Raw genomic sequence first — 25,688 nt, 5'->3', positions numbered from 1 at the left:
TGAGACGTGTGTGAATGGTGTGTGAAGAGTATTGTGAACAAAGGTGAAATAAACTTATGTATGCAGCTTGCAGCCTCATAAAAGTTTGCAGCATCCCAAGGTGTGGATGCATGCACTCATGTGCCTCTTGTCTGCTCTTGACTGGCTCCTCGAGTCTTGGACGCCTCGTTATCTCTTTTGAAGCTGAATCTTTATAACTAATTTCGAAGATAGAGTATACTGTTCCTCATCTTTTTTTTCCCGTTGGATGGCATATAGTGTTCCTCATATTCGTTGATCCTCGCATGTTATGCGTCGGCAGTAAAAGAAACTGAACTCATTAACCTCGCACGTTCTATGGGGACACCTCTAATAGTAAAACTCGTACTCTCGCATCACCTTGTTTCTGGAGGGGCTCGAGGCTGGTGACTGGCAACGGTAATAGCTAAACTCCAACTGAGCTATAAGCCTCGAGTGTTCTCAGTCGGTTCCGGGCACCGAGCTTTTACCTTTTTACTCTTTAGTCAGATACAATACTCGGAGGAGAACTATGTGAGGTTATGAGTTCTCAACAAAGCTTAACGAAGCAGGAGCCTCGAGGCTGTACGTTCATTCCGGATCGTAGATGGAGCCTCGAGGCTAGATGATCAACTTGGCATGAAGATGAAGTCTCGAGGTTGGAAAACAAGAGGCGTGAGAAACGTGACCACGTGGAAGAGTTCAATTTGTACGCGTCACCTCAAATGACATTTATGTATGGCATATCCTAAGAATGTAGTGGTTGAGGAAGGACATTTTCGGAATGTAAAGTGGCTGATGGGTCACTATAAAAGGGGAGCCCTACCTCATTGTATAGAGAGATCAACTTTTTCCAATTCCAGGTATTATTCTCTTTTCTTTATCAATCTGTTTGGTGTCAAATTCCTTTGAGACCAACACTAGCTGTTGGGAACGGTTCAATAATTCAGAGGCGAGGACAGGAGGCAGCTCACGTAATGACACACAGTTCGAGGCTTAAATGCAAGTTAGTACATAGATGTCTCACTCAGTCACTATACGATCTTATCTTGATGATCATGCAATAATATATAATAGCACCGTCACAGTCAAGCATGAGTTAGAAAGAAAGAGATCGTTGCTCATGATTTGGTGGGGAAGCAAGAGGAAGCTGTCCTAGCACCTCAGACTTAATGCACGTACGATGTCTTAGCGCCAACTGGGCCGGCAGTCGTGTTCCACGCGCACTAGAAGTGGCTACTATACTAGGTGAGCATGGAGATGTCCTACTATTGTTGCTAGCTCAATTATTCTTTTTTCCTAATTAGGGATCTGCACACGTGATCCCAAATTTTGCAGCATCCCATGGTGCCTCTTGTCTGCTCTTATCTCTTTTGAAGCTGCATCTCGTTGACTAATTTCGAAGATAGAGTATACTGTTCCTCATCTCTTTTTTTTCACGTTGGATGGCATATTCGTTGCATTTTGGGCTCTCGGCCAAACTGAATGAATTTGATGTTATATGTGTAGTAGAAGATAACATAACACACCCACGCTCCATATAGATGCCTGAAAAAGATTACATGCTGTTCAAACCTGTGAACAAATTTGCATGAGGCCACGCATGGATTAATTTCACATCCGTCAGATCCAGTTTCTCAAACTCTGAGACCTGACCGATCAGCAAAGGCACTTGTTGGTTGTTCTTTCCTTTGGTCTTATGTCCTTGTTGTATGTTGGCATGTTAATGATGCACGTGCAAAGTTATCACAATGGCCAACAGCTCTAAGAATGTTTTAAAGGTTAGCCAAACATAAGCCCATTTTATCAGCGGCCTGATGGCATGATTGAAAAAATATTTACGCACGAATCCACCCGTACATCACTGTTGATTAGCTAGCGGTCGGCAACAAACCTACTTGTTGGTTGTTTTTCCCCTTGGACTTAGGTCCTTGCTGTATATTGGCATCTTCGTGGAACCAGCAGAGCCGATCACGCCAAGCCAACATTCATCAACGGGTACTTACCTAACCTGCCACTTACTACCTACTACTACTCCTAATTTATAGGTGAAGGATCGGAACCGGCGACCGGAGGGGGTGAATGTAAGCCTTCAAGATTCTTTTCGAGAATAATGTCTATATCCCAATTGCCACCCCAAAGCACACTTCGCTCCTAATTGCTAAGATGACACAATAGTGAAAACGAGGCGCGAATCCTGCAAGATGTGCGCGCTGTTACTGCACATGCATCATGGCATTCCCATAGAATACAGGTGGCGCACATGAGTGCTGGCATTTGGATCACACGTAACGTTGCTAGCGCCGAGAATCGTTCACAGCCAACTCAAATAGTCAAATGGAGGGAAAAGGTAGAGGCCGGGGTGGCCAATCAAGTTACAGTGGTAGAATTAAGTCTCTTTTGAGAAAATCATACTATTACTAATTTTGGAGCTCCTTTTGAAGCCTCCAAGCGAAGCCACCTAGGATCCTAGGTGGACACTCTACAAAAAAGAGACATATTTAAAATTTCCACAAACAAGCAAAATATCTTGCCATCAACGAGTAGACTCAAACATCGTAGCCATTGGATCTATTATAATTTCTAAAAAAATTACCCACCTATGCCATTAAGAAAATAGCCTAAAGTAACCCTAAATTTATATCTAAATTACCCACCTCTGCTATTATATAAAATAAGCTAAAGTAACCCCCTAATCTTCATCTAAATTACCCACTTATGCCATTATAAAAAATAATTTAAAATAACCGCTTAAATTTGCAACTAAATTGTCTACAACTAATACTTAAAAAATAACTTAAAGTAACAATATGACATAACTCAATGTATCATAATAAAATGCTATGCTGCGTGGGCAATAGACATATCAATCTTCCAGCTGATGTACTGCTTGTTACACCAACCTGACTCACTGCCGCTTTAAGCTTGTACACCACACTACTTACCGTCCAAGCACCACTGATTTCTGTGCAACCGTGTTTCATGCAAGCAGCTGCTATCTCTGAATTCTAATTTTTCCTATTGTTTGGCGGGAAGTGCTATGCATGGACGCTGCATCTCGCGGACCGCGTGGGTTTACTTTAATTATTAGTGAATGGCTGGATAAGATGCGGATCTGATTTTAATCGCGTGTCAGCAGTTGCCATTGGGCTTTGTCTGATGCCAATGTCAAGCAGAATACCCCCTTTCCTTGCCATTGGACCACCCATTTGCACCTTGTCCATATCATCACATAGCGCAGCTGCCTATAAATTGCAGCCGGCAACGTCCATTCAAGAATCACCTCTCAACACAAAACCAATAAACTTAGCTAGGTAACCAAGGAAGGTAGCAGAAAGAGGAGGCAATGGAGGGAAAGAGGACTACCGCTTTGATGGTGATCGTGTGCCTGGTCATCTTGAGCCTCAATGTTAACCCGGCCACCGCGGCACAGTGCAGCTGCTGCGTATCCGCCCGGGCAAAAGCATGTTGTTTTGCTTGTATTACTGCAGGTGGCTCCGACTCACTCTGCAAGAACACTTGCTGTTTCCCATGTGTTCTGTCCGATTCTGGTAAATTCAGTAAACTCACTCTATTCAATGCATTTAATTTGTTATATGTACATACAAGCTTTGTAGCATATCGTGGACTAATACGTATGTGTGGCCTTCCATACATTTCCGTTAATGTAATTTGTTGACTTCACTTCCCATCTAACAACTTCAGGCATATTACTTACATCATGAAGACATCTTGTACTCTATTTCCACTGCAAAATTAGCTCCTACGCTAATGGGATTTCCATATCTCAATATGACAGTTGCTGCTAAGATGGAAGAAATGGCAGTGCTTGCTAAGATGGAAGAAGCTGGACAAGCCTAAAACGATATGATTGCATTGCTACCAGCATGAATGCCATTCATAGGCATATGTTGCTATGCTTCAAGCTATGGCCAAGTTATGTTCATGTTTATCTCCAATAAATTGTTCACCATATGGGGCGACCTCTAGTCGAGGTCCATTTGTTGGTCTCAACCATATGTGTGTCGTGCATCTGTGCGCGCGCGTGTGTGTGGTGACAAGCATGTTTAATTCCTCTCGCTGCTTGTAATAAGGACGTAGACACTGTCCACCGTGATATGTGTCATGAGCAGTCTAATATTTTTATGTATTGTCTCTGGCCTTCGCAATTTTATAGAAACATTATTATTATTATTATTATTATTATTATTATTATTATTATTATTATTATTATCTGTGTGTGCATGTTTTTTAGTTAATTTATTCTAGGCGGATTTTTGATGTTTTTGTGAGTTTTGGATTATGGGAGATAATTATGATTGTCATGCGAAAGAGTATTCCGAATCCTAGTAGGAATGCCAAAGGGGGAAAGAAACTTGGTCGATTTCTGGGCTGCTATCACTTTCCTTATTTTCTCGGGCCTTGGAGACTTGGTGTCATGGGAACAATACAACACACTAAAGGCAGTATAGCTGCGAAAAGTCAACATGATGGGTGGAAAATACACTCATTTTTATCCTCGTTTAAATCGGATATAACTCACCGATTTGATGAGATATCTCTCTAGACCTGCCACTAATCACTGGTGGCCATTTTCGCGTGTTCCATCCATCCCTGCATCTTCATCCCTGGTGACCCTCCTGGCCATTTCCGGCTTTCTATAGCACACTGTTACAGGGCCAAACATGCATCCCGTGGTCATTCTCACGTGTTCTGACCATCCACGTTGTTTCCATCCCCGAAGCCCTTCTTGGCCGTTTTCGGCCACCTGTGGGCTAGAGCACACGGTTCCTTGGTAACCTCTAGTTTGATCACGGAAACCACTGAAAATGAGTATGCTAATAAGGGTTACAAATTTGGTCAAGAAGAAGGGACTTATAACATTGTGGCTGCTCACGGTTATTTTGGTTGATTAATCCGTCAATTTTGGATCCAATTCGGGATTTTTCTTGGGAAGTTTCGGGAAGAAACTGGCTAGTTACTTCAATTACCTTACCCCACGCCCCTGCACCCAATTTCTCGGACGAGTTATATTCCTTTTTTGCTATTACCCCCAGTCTCTAATTCTTCTATATCTGATGATACCTTGTAGCGGCTAGACGAACCATTTAAATTGGTGTCAATTGGAAGTGCAATGATGTATGTAGCAAATCCGAGATGTCTATGGCGGCGTGCCTCAGCCGCTTAAGCCACATCTGCACCCACTTCTCCTTGGCCGATCACAAGTGACATGATTTTTCACTCAAACTATGCGCGTGCGCGCGCGGTGCATGGGATTCGAACCGATGATCTCAAGCCTCGCGCATAGCTTCCTTACCATCTCACCTACACAGTAAATCTGACTAAGTGGAGGATGCAATCCTTTATAGTAACTCGTGGGGGGTGCTTTAGTCCCGGTTGGTGCCATCGTACCCTTTACTCCTGGTTGGTAACAGCAACCCGGACTAAAGGTGTTTGCGCAGCACTAAAACCTCTTTAGTTCCAGGTAAAAAAGCTACCGGGACTTTTGTTGAGGATGAAAGGTCGTTTTTCTAGCAGTGTCAGCGTCCTGGAGCGCTGCTGAGATGGACTCCAGCACCGACTTCATGTCCTTCAGGTCGTCGCCAAAGTTCCACAGCAAATTGGCCTGCTTCGCAATAGCAGAGGTGAGCTTGTGTTTTTAGCAATAGCGACAACAAGGGAAGTGAGCAGTCTAGCTAAGATCTCCACCATTGCTGCAGAGCTCCCTGAGACGTGTGTGAATGGTGTGTGAAGAGTATTGTGAACAAAGGTGAAATAAACTTATGTATGCAGCTTGCAGCCTCATAAAAGTTTGCAGCATCCCAAGGTGTGGATGCATGCACTCATGTGCCTCTTGTCTGCTCTTGACTGGCTCCTCGAGTCTTGGACACCTCGTTATCTCTTTTGAAGCTGAATCTTTATAACTAATTTCGAAGATAGAGTATACTGTTCCTCATCTTTTTTTTTCCCGTTGGATGGCATATAGTGTTCCTCATATTCGTTGATCCTCGCATGTTATGCGTCGGCAGTAAAAGAAACTGAACTCATTAACCTCGCACGTTCTATGTCCCATTCCTCATATTCGTTGATCCTCGCATGTTATGCGTCGGCAGTAAAAGAAACTGAACTCATTAACCTCGCACGTTCTATGGGGACACCTCTAATAGTAAAACTCGTACTCTCGCATCACCTTGTTTCTGGAGGGGCTCGAGGCTGGTGACTGGCAACGGTAATAGCTAAACTCCAACTGAGCTATAAGCCTCGAGTGTTCTCAGTCGGTTCCGGGCACCGAGCTTTTACCTTTTTACTCTTTAGTCAGATACAATACTCGGAGGAGAACTATGTGAGGTTATGAGTTCTCAACAAAGCTTAACGAAGCAGGAGCCTCGAGGCTGTACGTTCATTCCGGATCGTAGATGGAGCCTCGAGGCTAGATGATCAACTTGGCATGAAGATGAAGTCTCGAGGTTGGAAAACAAGAGGCGTGAGAAACGTGACCACGTGGAAGAGTTCAATTTGTACGCGTCACCTCAAATGACATTTATGTATGGCATATCCTAAGAATGTAGTGGTTGAGGAAGGACATTTTCGGAATGTAAAGTGGCTGATGGGTCACTATAAAAGGGGAGCCCTACCTCATTGTATAGAGAGATCAACTTTTTCCAATTCCAGGTATTATTCTCTTTTCTTTATCAATCTGTTTGGTGTCAAATTCCTTTGAGACCAACACTAGCTGTTGGGAACGGTTCAATAATTCAGAGGCGAGGACAGGAGGCAGCTCACGTAATGACACACAGTTCGAGGCTTAAATGCAAGTTAGTACATAGATGTCTCACTCAGTCACTATACGATCTTATCTTGATGATCATGCAATAATATATAATAGCACCGTCACAGTCAAGCATGAGTTAGAAAGAAAGAGATCGTTGCTCATGATTTGGTGGGGAAGCAAGAGGAAGCTGTCCTAGCACCTCAGACTTAATGCACGTACGATGTCTTAGCGCCAACTGGGCCGGCAGTCGTGTTCCACGCGCACTAGAAGTGGCTACTATACTAGGTGAGCATGGAGATGTCCTACTATTGTTGCTAGCTCAATTATTCTTTTTTCCTAATTAGGGATCTGCACACGTGATCCCAAATTTTGCAGCATCCCATGGTGCCTCTTGTCTGCTCTTATCTCTTTTGAAGCTGCATCTCGTTGACTAATTTCGAAGATAGAGTATACTGTTCCTCATCTCTTTTTTTTCACGTTGGATGGCATATTCGTTGCATTTTGGGCTCTCGGCCAAACTGAATGAATTTGATGTTATATGTGTAGTAGAAGATAACATAACACACCCACGCTCCATATAGATGCCTGAAAAAGATTACATGCTGTTCAAACCTGTGAACAAATTTGCATGAGGCCACGCATGGATTAATTTCACATCCGTCAGATCCAGTTTCTCAAACTCTGAGACCTGACCGATCAGCAAAGGCACTTGTTGGTTGTTCTTTCCTTTGGTCTTATGTCCTTGTTGTATGTTGGCATGTTAATGATGCACGTGCAAAGTTATCACAATGGCCAACAGCTCTAAGAATGTTTTAAAGGTTAGCCAAACATAAGCCCATTTTATCAGCGGCCTGATGGCATGATTGAAAAAATATTTACGCACGAATCCACCCGTACATCACTGTTGATTAGCTAGCGGTCGGCAACAAACCTACTTGTTGGTTGTTTTTCCCCTTGGACTTAGGTCCTTGCTGTATATTGGCATCTTCGTGGAACCAGCAGAGCCGATCACGCCAAGCCAACATTCATCAACGGGTACTTACCTAACCTGCCACTTACTACCTACTACTACTCCTAATTTATAGGTGAAGGATCGGAACCGGCGACCGGAGGGGGTGAATGTAAGCCTTCAAGATTCTTTTTGAGAATAATGTCTATATCCCAATTGCCACCCCAAAGCACACTTCGCTTTTAATTGCTAAGATGACACAATAGTGAAAACGAGGCGCGAATCCTGCAAGATGTGCGCGCTGTTACTGCACATGCATCATGGCATTCCCATAGAATACAGGTGGCGCACATGAGTGCTGGCATTTGGATCACACGTAACGTTGCTAGCGCCGAGAATCGTTCACAGCCAACTCAAATAGTCAAATGGAGGGAAAAGGTAGAGGCCAGGGTGGCCAATCAAGTTACAGTGGTAGAATTAAGTCTCTTTTGAGAAAATCATACTATTACTAATTTTGGAGCTCCTTTTGAAGCCTCCAAGCGAAGCCACCTAGGATCCTAGGTGGACACTCTACAAAAAAGAGACATATTTAAAATTTCCACAAACAAGCAAAATATCTTGCCATCAACGAGTAGACTCAAACATCGTAGCCATTAGATCTATTATAATTTCTAAAAAAATTACCCACCTATGCCATTAAGAAAATAGCCTAAAGTAACCCTAAATTTATATCTAAATTACCCACCTCTGCTATTATATAAAATAAGCTAAAGTAACCCCCTAATCTTCATCTAAATTACCCACTTATGCCATTATAAAAAATAATTTAAAATAACCGCTTAAATTTGCAACTAAATTGTCTACAACTAATACTTAAAAAATAACTTAAAGTAACAATATGACATAACTCAATGTATCATAATAAAATGCTATGCTGCGTGGGCAATAGACATATCAATCTTCCAGCTGATGTACTGCTTGTTACACTAACCTGACTCACTGCCGCTTTAAGCTTGTACACCACACTACTTACCGTCCAAGCACCACTGATTTCTGTGCAACCGTGTTTCATGCAAGCAGCTGCTATCTCTGAATTCTAATTTTTCCTATTGTTTGGCGGGAAGTGCTATGCATGGACGCTGCATCTCGCGGACCGCGTGGGTTTACTTTAATTATTAGTGAATGGCTGGATAAGATGCGGATCTGATTTTAATCGCGTGTCAGCAGTTGCCATTGGGCTTTGTCTGATGCCAATGTCAAGCAGAATACCCCCTTTCCTTGCCATTGGACCACCCATTTGCACCTTGTCCATATCATCACATAGCGCAGCTGCCTATAAATTGCAGCCGGCAACGTCCATTCAAGAATCACCTCTCAACACAAAACCAATAAACTTAGCTAGGTAACCAAGGAAGGTAGCAGAAAGAGGAGGCAATGGAGGGAAAGAGGACTACCGCTTTGATGGTGATCATGTGCCTGGTCATCTTGAGCCTCAATGTTAACCCGGCCACCGCGGCACAGTGCAGCTGCTGCGTATCCGCCCGGGCAAAAGCATGTTGTTTTGCTTGTATTACTGCAGGTGGCTCCGACTCACTCTGCAAGAACACTTGCTGTTTCCCATGTGTTCTGTCCGATTCTGGTAAATTCAGTAAACTCACTCTATTCAATGCATTTAATTTGTTATATGTACATACAAGCTTTGTAGCATATCGTGGACTAATACGTATGTGTGGCCTTCCATGCATTTCCGTTAATGTAATTTGTTGACTTCACTTCCCATCTCACAACTTCAGGCATATTACTTACATCATGAAGACATCTTGTACTCTATTTCCACTGCAAAATTAACTCATGCGCTAATGGGATTTCCATATCTCAATTTGACAGTTGCTGCTAAGATGGAAGAAATGGCAGTGCTTGCTAAGATGGAAGAAGCTGGACAGGCCTAAAACGATATGATTGCATTGCTACCAGCATGAATGCCATTCATAGGCATATGTTGCTATGCTTCAAGCTATGGCCAAGTTATGTTCATGTTTATCTCCAATAAATTGTTCACCATATGGGGCGACCTGTAGTCGAGGTCCATCTGTTGGTCTCAACTATATGTGTGTCGTGCATCTGTGCGCTCGTGTGTGTGGTGACAAGCATGTTTAATTCCTCTCGCTGCTTGTAATAAGGACACAGACATTGTCCACCGTGATATGTGTCATGAGCAGTCTAATATTTTTATGTATTATCTCTGGCCTTAGCAATTTTATAGAAACATGATTATTATTATTATTATTATTATCTATGTGTGCCTGTTTTTTACTTAATTTATTCTCGGCGGATTTTTGATGTTTTTGTGAGTTTTGGATTATGGGAGATAATTATGATTGTCATGCGAAAGAGTATTCCGAATCCTAGTAGGAATGCCAAAGGGGGAAAGAAACTTGGTCGATTTCTAGGCTGCTATCACTTTCCTTATTTTCTCGGGCCTTGGAGACTTGGTGTCATGGGAACAATACAACACACTAAAGGCAGTATAGCTGCGAAAAGTCAACATGATGGGTGGAAAATACACTCATTTTTATCCTCGTTTAAATCGGATATAAATCACCGATTTGATGAGATATCTCTGTAGACCTGCCACTAATCACTGGTGGCCATTTTCGCGTGTTCCATCCATCCCTGCATCTTCATCCCTGGTGACCCTCCTGGCCATTTCCGGCTTCCTATAGCACACTGTTACAGGGCCAAACATGCATCCCGTGGTCATTCTCACGTGTTCTGACCATCCACGTTGTTTCCATCCCCGAAGCCCTTCTTCGCCGTTTTCGGCCACCTGTGGGCTAGAGCACACGGTTCCTTGGTAACCTCTAGTTTGATCAGGGAAAGAAACCACTGAAAATGAGTCTGCTAATAAGGGTTACAAATTTGGTCAAGAAGAAGGGACTTATAACATTGTGGCTGCTCACGGTTATTTTGGTTGATTAATCCGTCAATTTTGGATCCAATTCGGGATTTTTCTTGGGAAGTTTCGGGAAGAAACTGGCTAGTTACTTCAATTACCTTACCCCACTGCCCCTGCACCCACTTTCTCGGACGAGTTATATTCCTTTTTTGCTATTACCCCCAGTCTCTAATTCTTCTATATCTGATGATACCTTGTAGCGGCTAGACGAACCATTTAAATTGGTGTCAACTGGAAGTGCAATGATGTATGTAGCTGAGGCATCCTAACGAACGAACGATTTGAACATTGTAGAGTCTCACGAAACCTCCCCTCTTTACCCTCAATTACATCTAAAAGTGATTTGTATACTTTTAAATTCGATGCCCATGGATTACGTATGGAAGTAAGGGGGAAGCAAAAGATGGGTTGCCAATCTGAAACCAGCTATCTTTCCACTTCTATCGCTTCCTAATAGGGCTGTCATGACCAAACACGTAACCTTTCAGCTATTCCTCACGTTTTCGTCTCTAGAGCCCCTAGGGCAGCTTTCCGACCTCTAGTGGACTATAGCACACGGTTACATGACTGAACATGTCCGCTGCCCATTTTCACTTATTGACCACCTAGTTTCCATCCTCGATGACCCTTCTGAGCCATTTTCAGCATTTTGTAAGGAATAAGCACACTTATCCAGTGCCATTTTCAAGTGTTCCAACCATCCCCCATGTTTCCATCCCTGATGCCTCTTCGAGCCGCTTTCAACCTATCAACTATAGAGCACAGTTACAATGGCCAAACATGTATCTGGTGGTCATTTTCTTGTGTTCCGAGCGTCCCCGACGTTTTCATCCACTGTACCCCTTCAGGCCATTTTCAACCTCCTGTGAGGTATAGCATACGATTACATGGTCGAACACGCATCCGGTGGCCATGAATTCTAGCACATGTTTTATTGGTCCATGATTAGACCTAAGATGGGGCATAACCGGGCTAACATTTAGTCATTGCTGATTAAAACTAGATTTTTTTTATTTTTATATTTTTTATTTTAGTATTTTGCAAAAATATATGGGTTACAAAAATTGCTAATCTAAACCTATACCGCCATTTGAAACGGCGGAAGCTACACTGTAGCAGCCTTATCGCCGGTTGAACTAATTCATATGAACTCGGATGGAGATAAACTTTATATGAAAATTGTAGATCTCGATGAGATCTACAACTTTGTAGTTCAAACATTTTTCATTTGGTATTATCTTGGTGCTCAAATAATCGACACAAGTTTCCGATCTAAAATTAAATTTTAGATCTAGAAAATGTTTCGATTATTTGAGCACCAAGATGGCTCCAAATGAAAATAATTTGAACTACAAAGTTGTAAATCTCGTTGAGATCAACAATTTTGATATAAATTTTATCTATATCTGAGTTCATATAAATTTTATTATTTTTTGAATGTGTGGTGCCAAGTTTTAGTTCGTGTCGATTATTTGAGCACCAAGATGACACCAAATGAAAAATGTTTCAACTACAAAGTTGTAGATCAAGGTCACCCCGCACCCACAATGACATGAGTCACATAATGAGGAAGCTATATCTGTCACAGGTTCCATAGCTACTTGGCTTCCTGCTTGTGGTGTTATCTTTCTTGAGGGATTTTGGGAGTTATGTGGCACAACTTCACAAGGCAAGGGCAAAACCAGTAGCCCTTATATAAAGGGGCGTTGTGGCCCCCCTCACAGCTATGCCCATATCCTAGAACTGAAAGTAGCTCTCGTTCTCGTGGAGCTTGATCCCCTGGTTAGGTGTTTGACTTGTTGATTAATATCTTGGAACTGAAAGTAGCTCTCGTTCTCATGGAGCTTGATCCCCTGGGAAGGTGTTTGACTTGTTGATTAATATCCTGGATCTGAAAGTAGCTCTCGTTCTCGTGGAGCTTGATCCCCTGGTGAGGTGTTTGACTTGTTTCAAAGACACTACGACAAATACCTCAGTCAGTAGCCACAGAATCAAGATGTTGGCTCACAGGGATGGATATTGATAGCTTGGCTCATTGCAGAAAGAGTTTTCACGTTCCATGTGCAGTTCAGATTGGGCTTGGCATCGGCTCAAAGGGGCTCGGAGGGATCCATAGCTGTCATCACGGCCAAATATATAAGATCTATGAACTGATATATAAGAAGACACCATTGAACTAGCAAGAATAACATTCCTCCTAGCTTTGAAGCTTACCTCTTTCAAGTTTCTGGTCATGCTTCTCCTTGTGCCGACTATGGCCTCTCTGTCCTATGTACTTCAAATGATATCATCTATTCCATGAGCTACTAGGACCTTTGCCCACAATGACATGATCGAGTCACATTTTTGTCCCACTCTTTCGTCAACTTCCTGTTGGTCGAACATACAAACTCTTGCAAGGAATCTGATGGCATGTTATCTAAAGGAAAGACTTGTGTTATTATGGTTAGACCCAGATGCTCTCTCCGTCGACTGTGGCATCTGCTTCATGCAACTTGACCGTCAATCTAGTTGATGGAGCTTCCTTCATACGAGAATGCGAAGCATCCCGCCGTCCGCCACCCCATTAACCGTTTTTCCAGCACTATGCCTTCCTCTTGTGCCCTAAACATGTTTCAAAGATACTACCACATGTGATAAGCTGATTTGCCTTGGAAAGTGGTGAAGGAGTTGGTGAGAGGTCCCGCGGATCAACCGAGTCCCTTGTAAACAAAAGAACAGAGAGCGAACAAATGGAGGACGAGCAAGAATTCTGACTTATTCACATTCTAATAAGCTTATTCACAATGCACCATTGGTCTACTCTATGCCAAATACCTCAGTCAGTAGCCACAGAATCGAGATGTTGCCTCACAGGTATGGATTGATAGCTTGGCTCATTGCAGAAAGAGTTTTCACATTCCATATGCAGTTTAGATTGGGCTTAGCATCAGCTCGAAGGGGCTGGGAGGGCTCCATAGCTTTCATCACAGCCAAATACATAAGATCTATGAACTGATCTATAAGAAGACACATTGAACCAGCAAGAATAACATTCCTCCTAGCTTTGAAGTTTACTTCTTTCAAGCTTCTGGTCATGCCTCTCCTTGTGCCGACTATTGCCTCCCTATCCTGTGTACTTCAAATGATCTGTTCCATGAGCTACCAGGACCTTTGCCCACAATGACATGATCGAGTCACATTTTTGTCCCACTCTTTCGTCAACTTCCCATTGGTCCAACATCCAAACTCCTACAAGGAATTTGATTGTATATTATCTTGGAAAGTGGTGGAGGAGGTTGTGAGAGGTCTCGCGGATAGTTTAGAATCAAATGCTTTAGAATACCCTTACAAAATTTGTGTTGTCTTATCCTTACAAACTCCCTTTGACATTTACTACCCTCCACTATGGACTTTCCCTAAACATGTTTCAAAGACACTACGACAATGTGATAAGTTGAGTAGACAAACAAAAGAGTATACATGGACATCTATATAAGGATGAAACCAATATGTGGAATATAACAAGGAGTTTGTCTGATTTGCCTTGGAAAGTGGTGGAGGACTTGGTCAGAGAGATCTCACCGCAAGTGCAATTTGACGTGGTACTTTAACAGCTATGATACAAGTGAGACATATATACATGACATATCATTACAATGCATCACAAGTTTAGAGGAGGGCTATCTTCCAAAGGTCCATTTAATGTTGTGCAAAAGATGATAAACGTAATGTGTTGTGCCCTAAACATGTTTCAAAGACACTACCATGCATGCGATAATAAGTTGATTTGCCTTTGGAAACTGGTGGAGGAGTTGGTGAGAGGTCTTGAGTGCGATTTGACGTGTTAATTTGAAATACGTTGACGGACCAAATGTTCCTCTATCTCTTCATCATCAGAGTGGTCATAAGTATCATTATCATCTGCAAACATCTTTGCAATCATTTGTTTTGCCAGCTGCTATCAGATCATTAAAAACTTCATTTTCATAGGGAAAAAGGAAGCGTGCGATACCATCCTGTAATAGTGCACTAGTTTAATTAGAGGAGGGCTATCTTCTAAAGGTCACATTTGTTGTTGTGCAAAACAAGATAAACGTAATGTGCTCTGCCCTAAACATGTTTTAAAGACTAGTCTACCATGTGATAATAAGCTGATGATTTGCCTTTCTCCCTTTGTTCCCCCTCCATGTACAATCGATCTACCTTCTATTCTGCATGGCGCCGCACTAGTACCGGGTTGTGGCAGCAACCGGTGCTAGAGGGTATCCCTTTTAGTACCGGTTGATGCCACCAACCGGTAATAGAGGGTGGGTAGCCCTTTAGTACCGGATTAAGGTAACAACCGGTACTAATGCTCACCCTTTAGTACCGGTTGTTGCCCCCAACCGGTACTAAAGGGGTCATCGAGGTGCGCTCCGGACAGTATCCTTTGGAACTGGTACTAATGTAAACATTAGTACCGGTTCCAAATGCAACCGGTACTAAGGCTAGGGATGAAAGATCGTTTTTCTAGTAGTCACATGTCCTTCATATGGAAAACCTGAAGCACATCATTGGCAAGGACGAATGATTTAGTCGGTTGGTTGGATCCATTGCCTTCTACGAAATTGCATTGAGAAACACATAGCTTTATGAGTGGTTGTGAAGAGTCCGCTAGGAAGAGTAGTCCTTCTTCTTATTGCATTGGAAGCATGGACAACATAGATGTTGACATGCATAAGTACTCACCTTTGCTGTTAAGGGTTCACTAGTGTCTTGGTAGTCTTCGAGCAAATCCAAGATGTCTATGGCGGCGTGCCTCAGCCGCTTAAGCCACATCTGCACCCACTTCTCCTTGGCCGATCACAAGTGACATGATTTTTCACTCAAACTATGCGCGTGCGCGCGCGGTGCGTGGGATTCGAACCGATGATCTCAAGCCTCGCGCATAGCTTCCTTACCATCTCACCTACACAGTAAATCTGACTAAGTGGAGGATGCAATCCTTTATAGTAACTCGTGGGGGGTGCTTTAGTCCCGGTTGGTGCCATCGTACCCTTTACTCTTGGTTGGTAACAGCAACCCGGACTAAAGGTGTTTGCGCAGCACTAAAACCTCTTTAGTTCCAGGTAAAAAAGCTATCGGGACTTTTGTTGAGGATGAAAGGTTGTTTTTCTAGCAGTGTCAGCGTCCTGGAGCGCTGCTGAGATGGACTCCAGCACCGACTTCATGTCCTTCAGGTCGTCGCCAAAGTTCCACAGCAAATTGGTCTGCTTCGCAATAGCAGAGGTGAGCTTGTGTTTTTAGCAATAGCGACAACAAGGGAAGTGAGCAGTCTAGCTAAGATCTCCACCATTGCTGCAGAGCTCCCTGAGACGTGTGTGAATGGTGTGTGAAGAGTATTGTGAACAAAGGTGAAATAAACTTATGTATGCAGCTTGCAGCCTCATAAAAGTTTGCAGCATCCCAAGGTGTGGATGCATGCACTCATGTGCCTCTTGTCTGCTCTTGACTGGCTCCTCGAGTCTTGGACGCCTCGTTATCTCTTTTGAAGCTGAATCTTTATAACTAATTTCGAAGATAGAGTATACTGTTCCTCATCTTTTTTTTTCCCCCGTTGGATGGCATATAGTGTTCCTCATATTCGTTGATCCTCGCATGTTATGCGTCGGCAGTAAAAGAAACTGAACTCATTAACCTCGCACGTTCTATGGGGACACCTCTAATAGTAAAACTCGTACTCTCGCATCACCTTGTTTCTGGAGGGGCTCGAGGCTGGTGACTGGCAACGGTAATAGCTAAACTCCAACTGAGCTAAGCCTCGAGTGTTCTCAGTCGGTTCCGGGCACCGAGCTTTTACCTTTTTACTCTTTAGTCAGATACAATACTCGGAGGAGAACTATGTGAGGTTATGAGTTCTCAACAAAGCTTAACGAAGCAGGAGCCTCGAGGCTGTACGTTCATTCCGGATCGTAGATGGAGCCTCGAGGCTAGATGATCAACTTGGCATGAAGATGAAGTCTCGAGGTTGGAAAACAAGAGGCGTGAGAAACGTGACCATGTGGAAGAGTTCAATTTGTACACGTCACCTCAAATGACATTTATGTATGGCATATCCTAAGAATGTAGTGGTTGAGGAAGGACATTTTCGGAATGTAAAGTGGCTGATGGGTCACTATAAAAGGGGAGCCCTACCTCATTGTATAGAGAGATCAACTTTTTCCAATTCCAAGTATTATTCTCTTTTCTTTATCAATCTGTTTGGTGTCAAATTCCTTTGAGACCAAGCTGTTGGGAACGGTTCAATAATTCAGAGGCGAGGACAGGAGGCAGCTCACGTAATGACACACAGTTCGAGGCTTAAATGCAAGTTAGTACATAGATGTCTCACTCAGTCACTATACGATCTTATCTTGATGATCATGCAATAATATATAATAGCACCGTCACAGTCAAGCATGAGTTAGAAAGAAAGAGATCGTTGCTCATGATTTGGTGGGGAAGCAAGAGGAAGCTGTCCTAGCACCTCAGACTTAATGCACGTACGATGTCTTAGCGCCAACTGGGCCGGCAGTCGTGTTCCACGCGCACTAGAAGTGGCTACTATACTAGGTGAGCATGGAGATGTCCTACTATTGTTGCTAGCTCAATTATTCTTTTTTCCTAATAAGGGATCTGCACACGTGATCCCAAATTTTGCAGCATCCCATGGTGTCTCTTGTCTGCTCTTATCTCTTTTGAAGCTGCATCTCGTTGACTAATTTCGAAGATAGAGTATACTGTTCCTCATCTCTTTTTTTTCACGTTGGATGGCATATTCGTTGCATTTTGGGCTCTCGGGCAAACTGAATGAATTTGATGTTATATGTGTAGTAGAAGATAACATAACACACCCACGCTCCATATAGATGCCTGAAAAAGATTACATGCTGTTCAAACCTGTGAACAAATTTGCATGAGGCCACGCATGGATTAATTTCACATCCGTCAGATCCAGTTTCTCAAACTCTGAGACCTGACCGATCAGCAAAGGCACTTGTTGGTTGTTCTTTCCTTTGGTCTTATGTCCTTGTTGTATGTTGGCATGTTAATGATGCACGTGCAAAGTTATCACAATGGCCAACAGCTCTAAGAATGTTTTAAAGGTTAGCCAACCATAAGCCCATTTTATCAGCGGCCTGATGGCATGATTGAAAAAATATTTACGCACGAATCCACCCGTACGTCACTGTTGATTAGCTAGCGGTCGGCAACAAACCCACTTGTTGGTTGTTTTTCCCTTTGGACCTAGGTCCTTGCTGTATATTGGCATCTTCGTGGAACCAGCAGAGCCAATCACGCCAAGCCAACATTCATCAACGGGTACTTACCTAACCTGCCACTTACTACCTACTACTACTCCTAATTTATAGGTGAAGGATCGGAACCGGCGACCGGAGGGGGTGAATGTAAGACTTCAAGATTCTTTTCGAGAATAATGTCTATATCCCAATTGCCACCCCAAAGCACACTTCGCTCCTAATTGCTAAGATGACACAATAGTGAAAACGAGGCGCGAATCCTGCAAGATGTGCGCGCTGTTACTGCACATGCATCATGGCATTCCCATAGAATACAGGTGGCGCACATGAGTGCTGGCATTTGGATCACACGTAACGTTGCTAGCGCCGAGAATCGTTCACAGCCAACTCAAATAGTCAAATGGAGGCAAAAGGTAGAGGCCGGGGCGGCCAATCAAGTTACAGTGGTAGAATTAAGTCTCTTTTGAGAAAATCATACTATTACTAATTTTGGACCTCCTTTTGAAGCCTCCAAGCGAAGCCACCTAGGATCCTACGTGGACACTCTACAAAAAAGAGACATATTTAAAATTTCCACAAACAAGCAAAACATCTTGCCATCAACGAGTAGACTCAAACATCGTAGCCATTGGATCTATTATAATTTCTAAAAAAATTACCCACCTATGCCATTAAGAAAATAGCCTAAAGTAACCCTAAATTTATATCTAAATTACCCACCTCTGCTATTATATAAAATAAGCTAAAGTAACCCCCTAATCTTCATCTAAATTACCCACTTATGCCATTATAAAAAATAATTTAAAATAACCGCTTAAATTTGCAACTAAATTGTCTACAACTAATACTTAAAAAATAACTTAAAGTAACAATATGACATAACTCAATGTATCATAATAAAATGCTATGCTGCGTGGGCAATAGACATATCAATCTTCCAGCTGATGTACTGCTTGTTACACCAACGTGACTCACTGCCGCTTTAAGCTTGTACACCACACTACTTACCGTCCAAGCACCACTGATTTCTGTGCAACCGTGTTTCATGCAAGCAGCTCCTATCTCTGAATTCTAATTTTTCCTATTGTTTGGCGGGAAGTGCTATGCATGGACGCTGCATCTCGCGGACCGCGTGGGTTTACTTTAATTATTAGTGAATGGATGGATAAGATGCGGATCTGATTTTAATCGCGTGTCAGCAGTTGCCATTGGGCTTTGTCTGATGCCAATGTCAAGCAGAATACCCCCTTTCCTTGCCATTGGACCACCCATTTGCACCTTGTCCATATCATCACATAGCGCAGCTGCCTATAAATTGCAGCCGGCAACGTCCATTCAAGAATCACCTCTCAACACAAAACTAATAAACTTAGCTAGGTAACCAAGGAAGGTAGCAGAAAGAGGAGGCAATGGAGGGAAAGAGGACTACCGCTTTGATGGTGATCATGTGCCTGGTCATCTTGAGCCTCAATGTTAACCCGGCCACCGCGGCACAGTGCAGCTGCTGCGTATCCGCCCGGGCAAAAGCATGTTGTTTTGCTTGTATTACTGCAGGTGGCTCCGACTCACTCTGCAAGAACACTTGCTGTTTCCCATGTGTTCTGTCCGATTCTGGTAAATTCAGTAAACTCACTCTATTCAATGCATTTAATTTGTTATATGTACATACAAGCTTTGTAGCATATCGTGGACTAATACGTATGTGTGGCCTTCCATGCATTTCCGTTAATGTAATTTGTTGACTTCACTTCCCATCTCACAACTTCAGGCATATTACTTACATCATGAAGACATCTTGTACTCTATTTCCACTGCAAAATTAACTCATGCGCTAATGGGATTTCCATATCTCAATTTGACAGTTGCTGCTAAGATGGAAGAAATGGCAGTGCTTGCTAAGATGGAAGAAGCTGGACAAGCCTAAAACGATATGATTGCATTGCTACCAGCATGAATGCCATTCATAGGCATATGTTGCTATGCTTCAAGCTATGGCCAAGTTATGTTCATGTTTATCTCCAATAAATTGTTCACCATATGGGGCGACCTCTAGTCGAGGTCCATCTGTTGGTCTCAACTATATGTGTGTCGTGCATCTGCGCGCGCGTGTGTGTGGTGACAAGCATATTTAATTCCTCTCGCTGCTTGTAATAAGGACACAGACACTGTCCACCGTGATATGTGTCATGAACAGTCTAATATGTTTATGTATTGTCTCTGGCCTTAGCAATTTTATTGAAACATGATTATTATTATTATCTGTTTGTGCATGTTTTTTACTTAATTTATTCTCGGCAGATTTTTGATGTTTTTGTGAGTTTTGGATTGTGGGAGATAATTATGATTGTCATGCGAAAGAGTATTCCGAATTCTAGTAGGAATGCCAAAGGGGGAAAGAAACTTGGTCGATTTCTGGGCTGCTATCACTTTCCTTATTTTCTCGGGCCTCGGAGACTTGGTGTTAGGGGAACAATACAACACACTAAAGGCGGTACAGCTGCGAAAAGACAACATGATGAGTGGAAAATACACTCATTTTTATCCTCGTTTAAACTGGATATAACTCATTGCTAGGCTTGGGTTTGCCCTCTTTCTCCTGATCCTAACTGGTTGATGTTGTTGCTCGCGATGCCAGATGTGTTGCAATGCTTTGTTTTTTATGTTGCAATTTGATCGGAAAATTGTTGGAGAACACGGTCTTGTTGTTCTCCGGTGAGCTCCTCCCTAGGGTCTAATGTGCAAATGTCTGGACTCATATATGCTTGGAGGATCAAATCTGGAGAAAGGCAAGGCGTTTGAATGTTTTCATCTTCAACTGTTGCAATTGATTTCATGATGTTTCATCTAGTCATTTCAAATGTGGCATTTGGTGATTTGAAATGTTTCAACCACTTATTTCAGCTTTTTGCAATTTGCATAAAGCTTCTTTTCTTAATTTCATCGTCGTCGTCATCATCATCACTGTCAAGGTTGTTGTTGGATATGGCTCCATAATTCAGAGGTAAGGAGAGGAGGCAGCTCGTGCAATGACCAGTTGGAGGCCTAAATGCATATGTTATATGTGCTCATTCAGTCACTATATATATTACCTTGATACCATGCAATAATTGTACTGTAGCAGTCAGGAAGCAGTTGCTGACAAGCTGAGGAAGCAAGGCAGCCGTATCATCGAAGACTTAACAATGCAGGATGTCTGATCGTGCACTCGTGGTGCACAACACGACCCAGCAGCCCAAGACAAGGTATGATGTGGCCAACAACAATTTAGAGCCACTCAAGATTTATGTTTGTTGGGGATCCCAAAAATCTGAACATCCTGGAGCACCGTTTGTGGGATAAAAACCCCTTAACCTTGCAAGTTATGCGTCGGCAGGAAAAGTAACAGAACACCTTTAACCTCGCACGTTCTATGGGGACACCTCTTATAGTAAAACTCGCACCCTCACATCACCTTGCTTCTAGAGGGGCTCGAGGCTGGTCACTGGCAACGGTAATAGCTAAACTCCAACTAAGTTAAGCCTCGAGTGTTCTGAGTCGGTTCCGGGCACCGAGCTTTTACCTTTTTACTCTTTAGTTAGGAACAATACTCAGAGGAGAACTATGTGAGTTTATGAGTTCTCAACAAAGCTTAACGAAGCAGTGTCAAAAGAGTTGAACACGGTTGCCCTATCTTGGCTCGCCGTGGTTGCACGTTTATATAGGGGGAAGGTCCCAAGAGATTACAATGCATGTTGTTACAGATAGAGTTAACCAGCATTCAAATACATCAAGATTCTATGTCTATCTACTAGCCGGCCAACTCAAACCAACAACTCTTATCTCTAAGATACAATCCTCGTCTCATACGACGGTTCTTCTAACAGTCCCTCTCAATCTAAACTTCTCTTCCTTTTGATATTTAGATTGCTCTTGAAAGCTTCCAGCAATCCGCACGGCAAGGCTTTGGTAAACAGTCCGCAAGCTGGTCTCTGGAAGCAACCAACAGCACCTGCAGCTTTTTATTTACCACACGCTCGCGAACAAAGTGAAAATCAATTTCTATATGCTTTGCTCTCGCATGAAAGACTGGATTGGCAGACAAATATGTAGCTCCCAAATTGTCACACTGTAAATATGGTGGTTGATGCAGCCGTATACCCAGCTCCTTTAGCAAGGATTCCAACCATATTAACTCTGCAGTTGCATTTGCCATAGACTTGTATTCAACTTCTGTACTTGATCTTGAGATAGTGGCTTGGTTTCTAGCACTCTAAGAAATCAAGTTCAGACCAAAGAAAACTGCAAACCCTCCGATAGATCTTCTATCATCAACACTTCCTGCCCAATCAGCATCACAGAAAGCAATAACCAAGGTGGAGGATGACGCCTGAAAATTTAGTCCAAGATCCAATGTGAACTTGACATACCGAAGTATCCTTTTTACAGCAGTCCAATGAACCGTGGTAGGAGCATGTAGAAATTGACACACTTTGTTCACAGAGAATGCTAGATCCGGTCAGGTAGGAGTGAGATATTGCAATGCACCAACGACGCTTCTGTACCTCGTACTATCGCTTGAATTCAGCAACTCCCCTTCATACTTTGAAAGTTTCTCACTAGTAGACAATGGTGTAGATGATGGTTTGCAATTCTCCATACCAACCCGTGACAAAATCTCCTTTGCATACTTTTCTTGTGTTAGCAGCAGAGTATTCTTTTCTCTTTTAATTTAAATACCCAGGAAGTAACTGAGGTCCCCCAGATCTTTTAGAGCAAAATCCTTCTTGAGATCAGCAAGCAACGTCGTAACAGCTTCACTTGATGAACTTGTCACAATTGTATCATCAACATAAATCAACATATAAATTATGACACCCAATCTTTGATAGATGAATAACGAAGTGTCTGATATAGATGCAACAAATCCAAGTGCAATAAGTTTGGAACATAACTTAGCATACCAAGCTCGCGGGGCTTGTTTCAAGCCGTAGATAGCCTTGTCCAATTTCCACACAAGATGCAAAGCTCCTTTTTCAAATCCTGCAGGTTGCCTCATATAAACTTCTTTTTCCAGAACACCATGAAGAAACACATTCTATACATCTAACTATCTTGGACACCACCCTTTCGAAATAGCAATTGAGAGGACAAGCCTGACAGTTGCAATCTTAACCACTGGACTGAAAGTATCCTCATAATCAATGCCATACCGTTGCTGAAAACCCTTTACAACTAGCCTTGCTTTATATCTATCTATGGTACCATCTGATTTTTTCTTGATTTTGAATACCCACTTGCAATCAATAATATTGTTACCCTTTATTTCAGGAACTAAGTGCCAAGTTTGATTTCTAATGAGAGCATCAAATTCATCTTGCATAGCCTTTTTTCCATCTATAATCATTTAGAGTTTCATGAAAATCCTGTGGTTCCGCAGAAGCTAAGAACAACCCATACCTGATCATGTCCTGGAACTATGTAAGTTTCGTAATCCCACTTTGAAGCCGTGTCCGTTGTCTTGGCACTGAAATAGACGGCGCAGGGGCAGCCAGCGCCAAAGAACTGGCCTGACCAGGCATAGATTCCACACCGGATCCGCTTCCCGAAGAGGATCCAGCGCTAGCACGACTCGGGGCAGCAGGCACGGGTGGGAGACTGTCTGGCGTGATAGATGGGTCCCCCCCCACGCGTCGGACTCCCGGCGGCTGGCGCAGGCGATTGGCCAAGTGCGGGGCCATGCGGCGACGGAGGAGCGCCGGGTGCGGGCGCTGGGCATGTCGTGGAGCCACGCGTCGGAGATGTATTCGACGACATGGGCACTGCTGGGAAGGAGGGGAGCAAAACGGATGCTGCCGCCGAATCTCCCTGGGAGTCAACGCCTGGACCGTCGGCACCTGGCATCAAATCCTCCTGGAATGTGCCGCCGTGATTTTCTGCGTCACCGTGCGCCCAGCCCGGTGACAGTTTCCCCTGAAAAACATCTTGCGCATTACTATCATGCAAACGGTCAGTAGTATAGTAATATTGTCTATGCAACTTACATCCCCCGGATTACGAAGATGGTCAGGTAAAAGAAGAATCTCTTTACTGAGAAGGGCGCCTGCATTGGGATGTAAGTGAGCAAACGGAAAGATCGATTCATCGAAAACAACATCTCGGGAGATATAAATTCTGCCGGTAGAGGGATCTAAGCACTTGAAGCCTTTATGCATGAAACTGTAACTAGGAAAGGTGCATTTAACAGAACGAAAAGCTAGCTTGCGAGTATTATAGGGTTGCAAATTAGGCCAACAAGCGCACCCAAAAATGCGACGAGAGCTGTAATCAGGCTTTTCTTGGAGCAAGTGTTCTATAGGAGTATCGAAATTAAGAATTTTACTGGGAAGCATATTAATGAGATAAGTGGCGGTCAAAAAAGCTTGATCCCAAAATTTTAAAGGCATTGAAGCATTTGCGAGAAGAGCGAGACCAACTTCAACAGTATGACGATGCTTTCTCTCGACGAGGCCATTTTGCTGGTGGGCATGAGGACATAAGACGCGATGTGCTATACCAATTTGCTGAAAGAAGGAATTCAACTTCTCATATTCGCCTCCCCAGTTGGTTTGCATGGATACAGTTTTCTTATTGTGTTTTCGCTCCACTAGATTCTGAAATTCTTTGAACACTTGAAAGACATCAAATTTCTTTTTCGGGAGATAAATCTAGGTGAACCTACTATAATCATCAATAAAGCTCACATAGTAGGAATATCGACCAACAGAATTAGGTGTAAGCCCCCAAACATCAGAATGAATAAGATCAAGCGAAGCTTTTGACGAATTTATTGAACTAGAATATGGAAGTTGATGGCTTTTAGCCATTTGACATGAATCACAAACTGACTCAAAATTAGTACTACCACAAGGAAGATTATTATGATTAAGCACACGCTGAATAATAGGATAAGCTGGATGGCCTAAGCGGCTATGCCATCTAGAAGCAGATGGTTTGATGGCACCATAAACTCTCTTGTCATCGCCTTCTTCTGACAAGATGGATTCTAATGGATAAAGGCCTGCTTTGCATCTACCTTGATGAAGGATTTTCCTCGTTTCCTGATCCTTAGGGCGTGTTTGGCATGGCTCTGGAGCTGACCTCCAGCAACTCTAGCCAATTTTACAGCCAACACACCCCAACTCCAAAACTCCATGGAGCTGTAGTGCAAATGGGGGTGGAGTTTTGGAGCACCTCTTTTGCAACTCCAAAACTACCCAATATGAACCTCCTCGTGGAGTTGGTGGGTAATTACCTACCAATACCACTAGTTACACAAAAATGATTCGCTTCTTTTCTCCCGAGTCTCCGGCACCGTGACTCCCTCCCGCGCGCCTGTTCTTTCTCCTTACCCCCGCTGCCGACCATCCTCCCTCCCGCCTCCCCTCCATCGGTCTCCTCCCCCGATCTCCCTTCTCTCTTGGAAGGGGACCTTGGATCCCTTGATCTCCAAGGCCTTCCTCCCATTGCCACCGCCACCACCACCGACCGTCTCCCCCGTGGTGGTCTCGTCCCACTCTCCGGCTGCCAGATCGAGCAAAGCTGCCACTGCCACGCTCCCCACCACGTAGACGCGCACCCGCTCGTTCCTGGGTTCCTCGCCACCATGTACGTCGAGAACGCGGACGTCGCTGTGGCCACATGGGTGCTGAGACGACGGAGGCCACGGCGGTCATGTGGAACGCGGTGCTCATGTGCTGCACGCGGCTCAGGCTTGTCGACAACGCACTGGAGCTC

General features: G+C 43.4%; 3 protein-coding genes across 4 annotated transcripts in view; all 3 read left to right on the top strand.

Moving 5' to 3' along the window:
* Nucleotides 1-3,262: 3,262 nt before the first annotated feature.
* On the top strand, nt 3,263-4,197 carry LOC101764691. The gene is made up of 2 exons (XM_004979516.3): nt 3,263-3,548; nt 3,797-4,197. Exons 1-2 carry the CDS (start codon nt 3,344-3,346, stop codon nt 3,856-3,858), a joined length of 267 nt encoding a protein of 88 aa, XP_004979573.1. The 5' UTR covers nt 3,263-3,343; the 3' UTR covers nt 3,859-4,197.
* A 4,898-nt stretch (nt 4,198-9,095) lies between these two features.
* LOC101764287 lies at nt 9,096-9,998 on the top strand. Its single transcript, XM_004979515.4, has 2 exons — nt 9,096-9,357; nt 9,606-9,998. Exons 1-2 carry the CDS (start codon nt 9,153-9,155, stop codon nt 9,665-9,667), a joined length of 267 nt encoding a protein of 88 aa, XP_004979572.1. The 5' UTR covers nt 9,096-9,152; the 3' UTR covers nt 9,668-9,998.
* A 9,273-nt stretch (nt 9,999-19,271) lies between these two features.
* The window catches only part of LOC101763480, a 29,444-nt gene continuing 23,027 nt past the window's right edge, over nt 19,272-25,688 (top strand). The window contains exons 1-2 of one of the 2 annotated variants that reach the window (XM_004979514.4): nt 19,272-19,550; nt 19,799-20,191. In XM_004979514.4, coding sequence (XP_004979571.1) covers nt 19,346-19,550; nt 19,799-19,860 — 267 coding nt within the window. In that variant the 5' untranslated portion in view covers nt 19,272-19,345 and the 3' untranslated portion in view covers nt 19,861-20,191. Of the gene's footprint in view, nt 19,551-19,798; nt 20,192-25,688 lie in introns of those variants that run through there. The other variant, XR_001164670.2, reaches the window with a different exon arrangement.

The sequence above is a fragment of the Setaria italica genome, chromosome VIII (assembly GCF_000263155.2).
Source record: "Setaria italica strain Yugu1 chromosome VIII, Setaria_italica_v2.0, whole genome shotgun sequence".
Lineage (NCBI taxonomy): Eukaryota > Viridiplantae > Streptophyta > Magnoliopsida > Poales > Poaceae > Setaria > Setaria italica.
Note: the sequence above shows the minus strand (reverse complement) of the source record. Positions and strands in the feature narration are given on the sequence as shown.

Coding starts and splice junctions, on each gene's coding strand:
- LOC101764691 (XM_004979516.3), top strand. CDS start 3,344: ATGGAGGGAAAGAGGACTACCGCTTTGATGGTGATCGTGTGCCTGGTC. Junction 3,549..3,796: donor ATGTGTTCTGTCCGATTCTG/GTAAATTCAGTA, acceptor TCAATATGACAG/TTGCTGCTAAGATGGAAGAA.
- LOC101764287 (XM_004979515.4), top strand. CDS start 9,153: ATGGAGGGAAAGAGGACTACCGCTTTGATGGTGATCATGTGCCTGGTC. Junction 9,358..9,605: donor ATGTGTTCTGTCCGATTCTG/GTAAATTCAGTA, acceptor TCAATTTGACAG/TTGCTGCTAAGATGGAAGAA.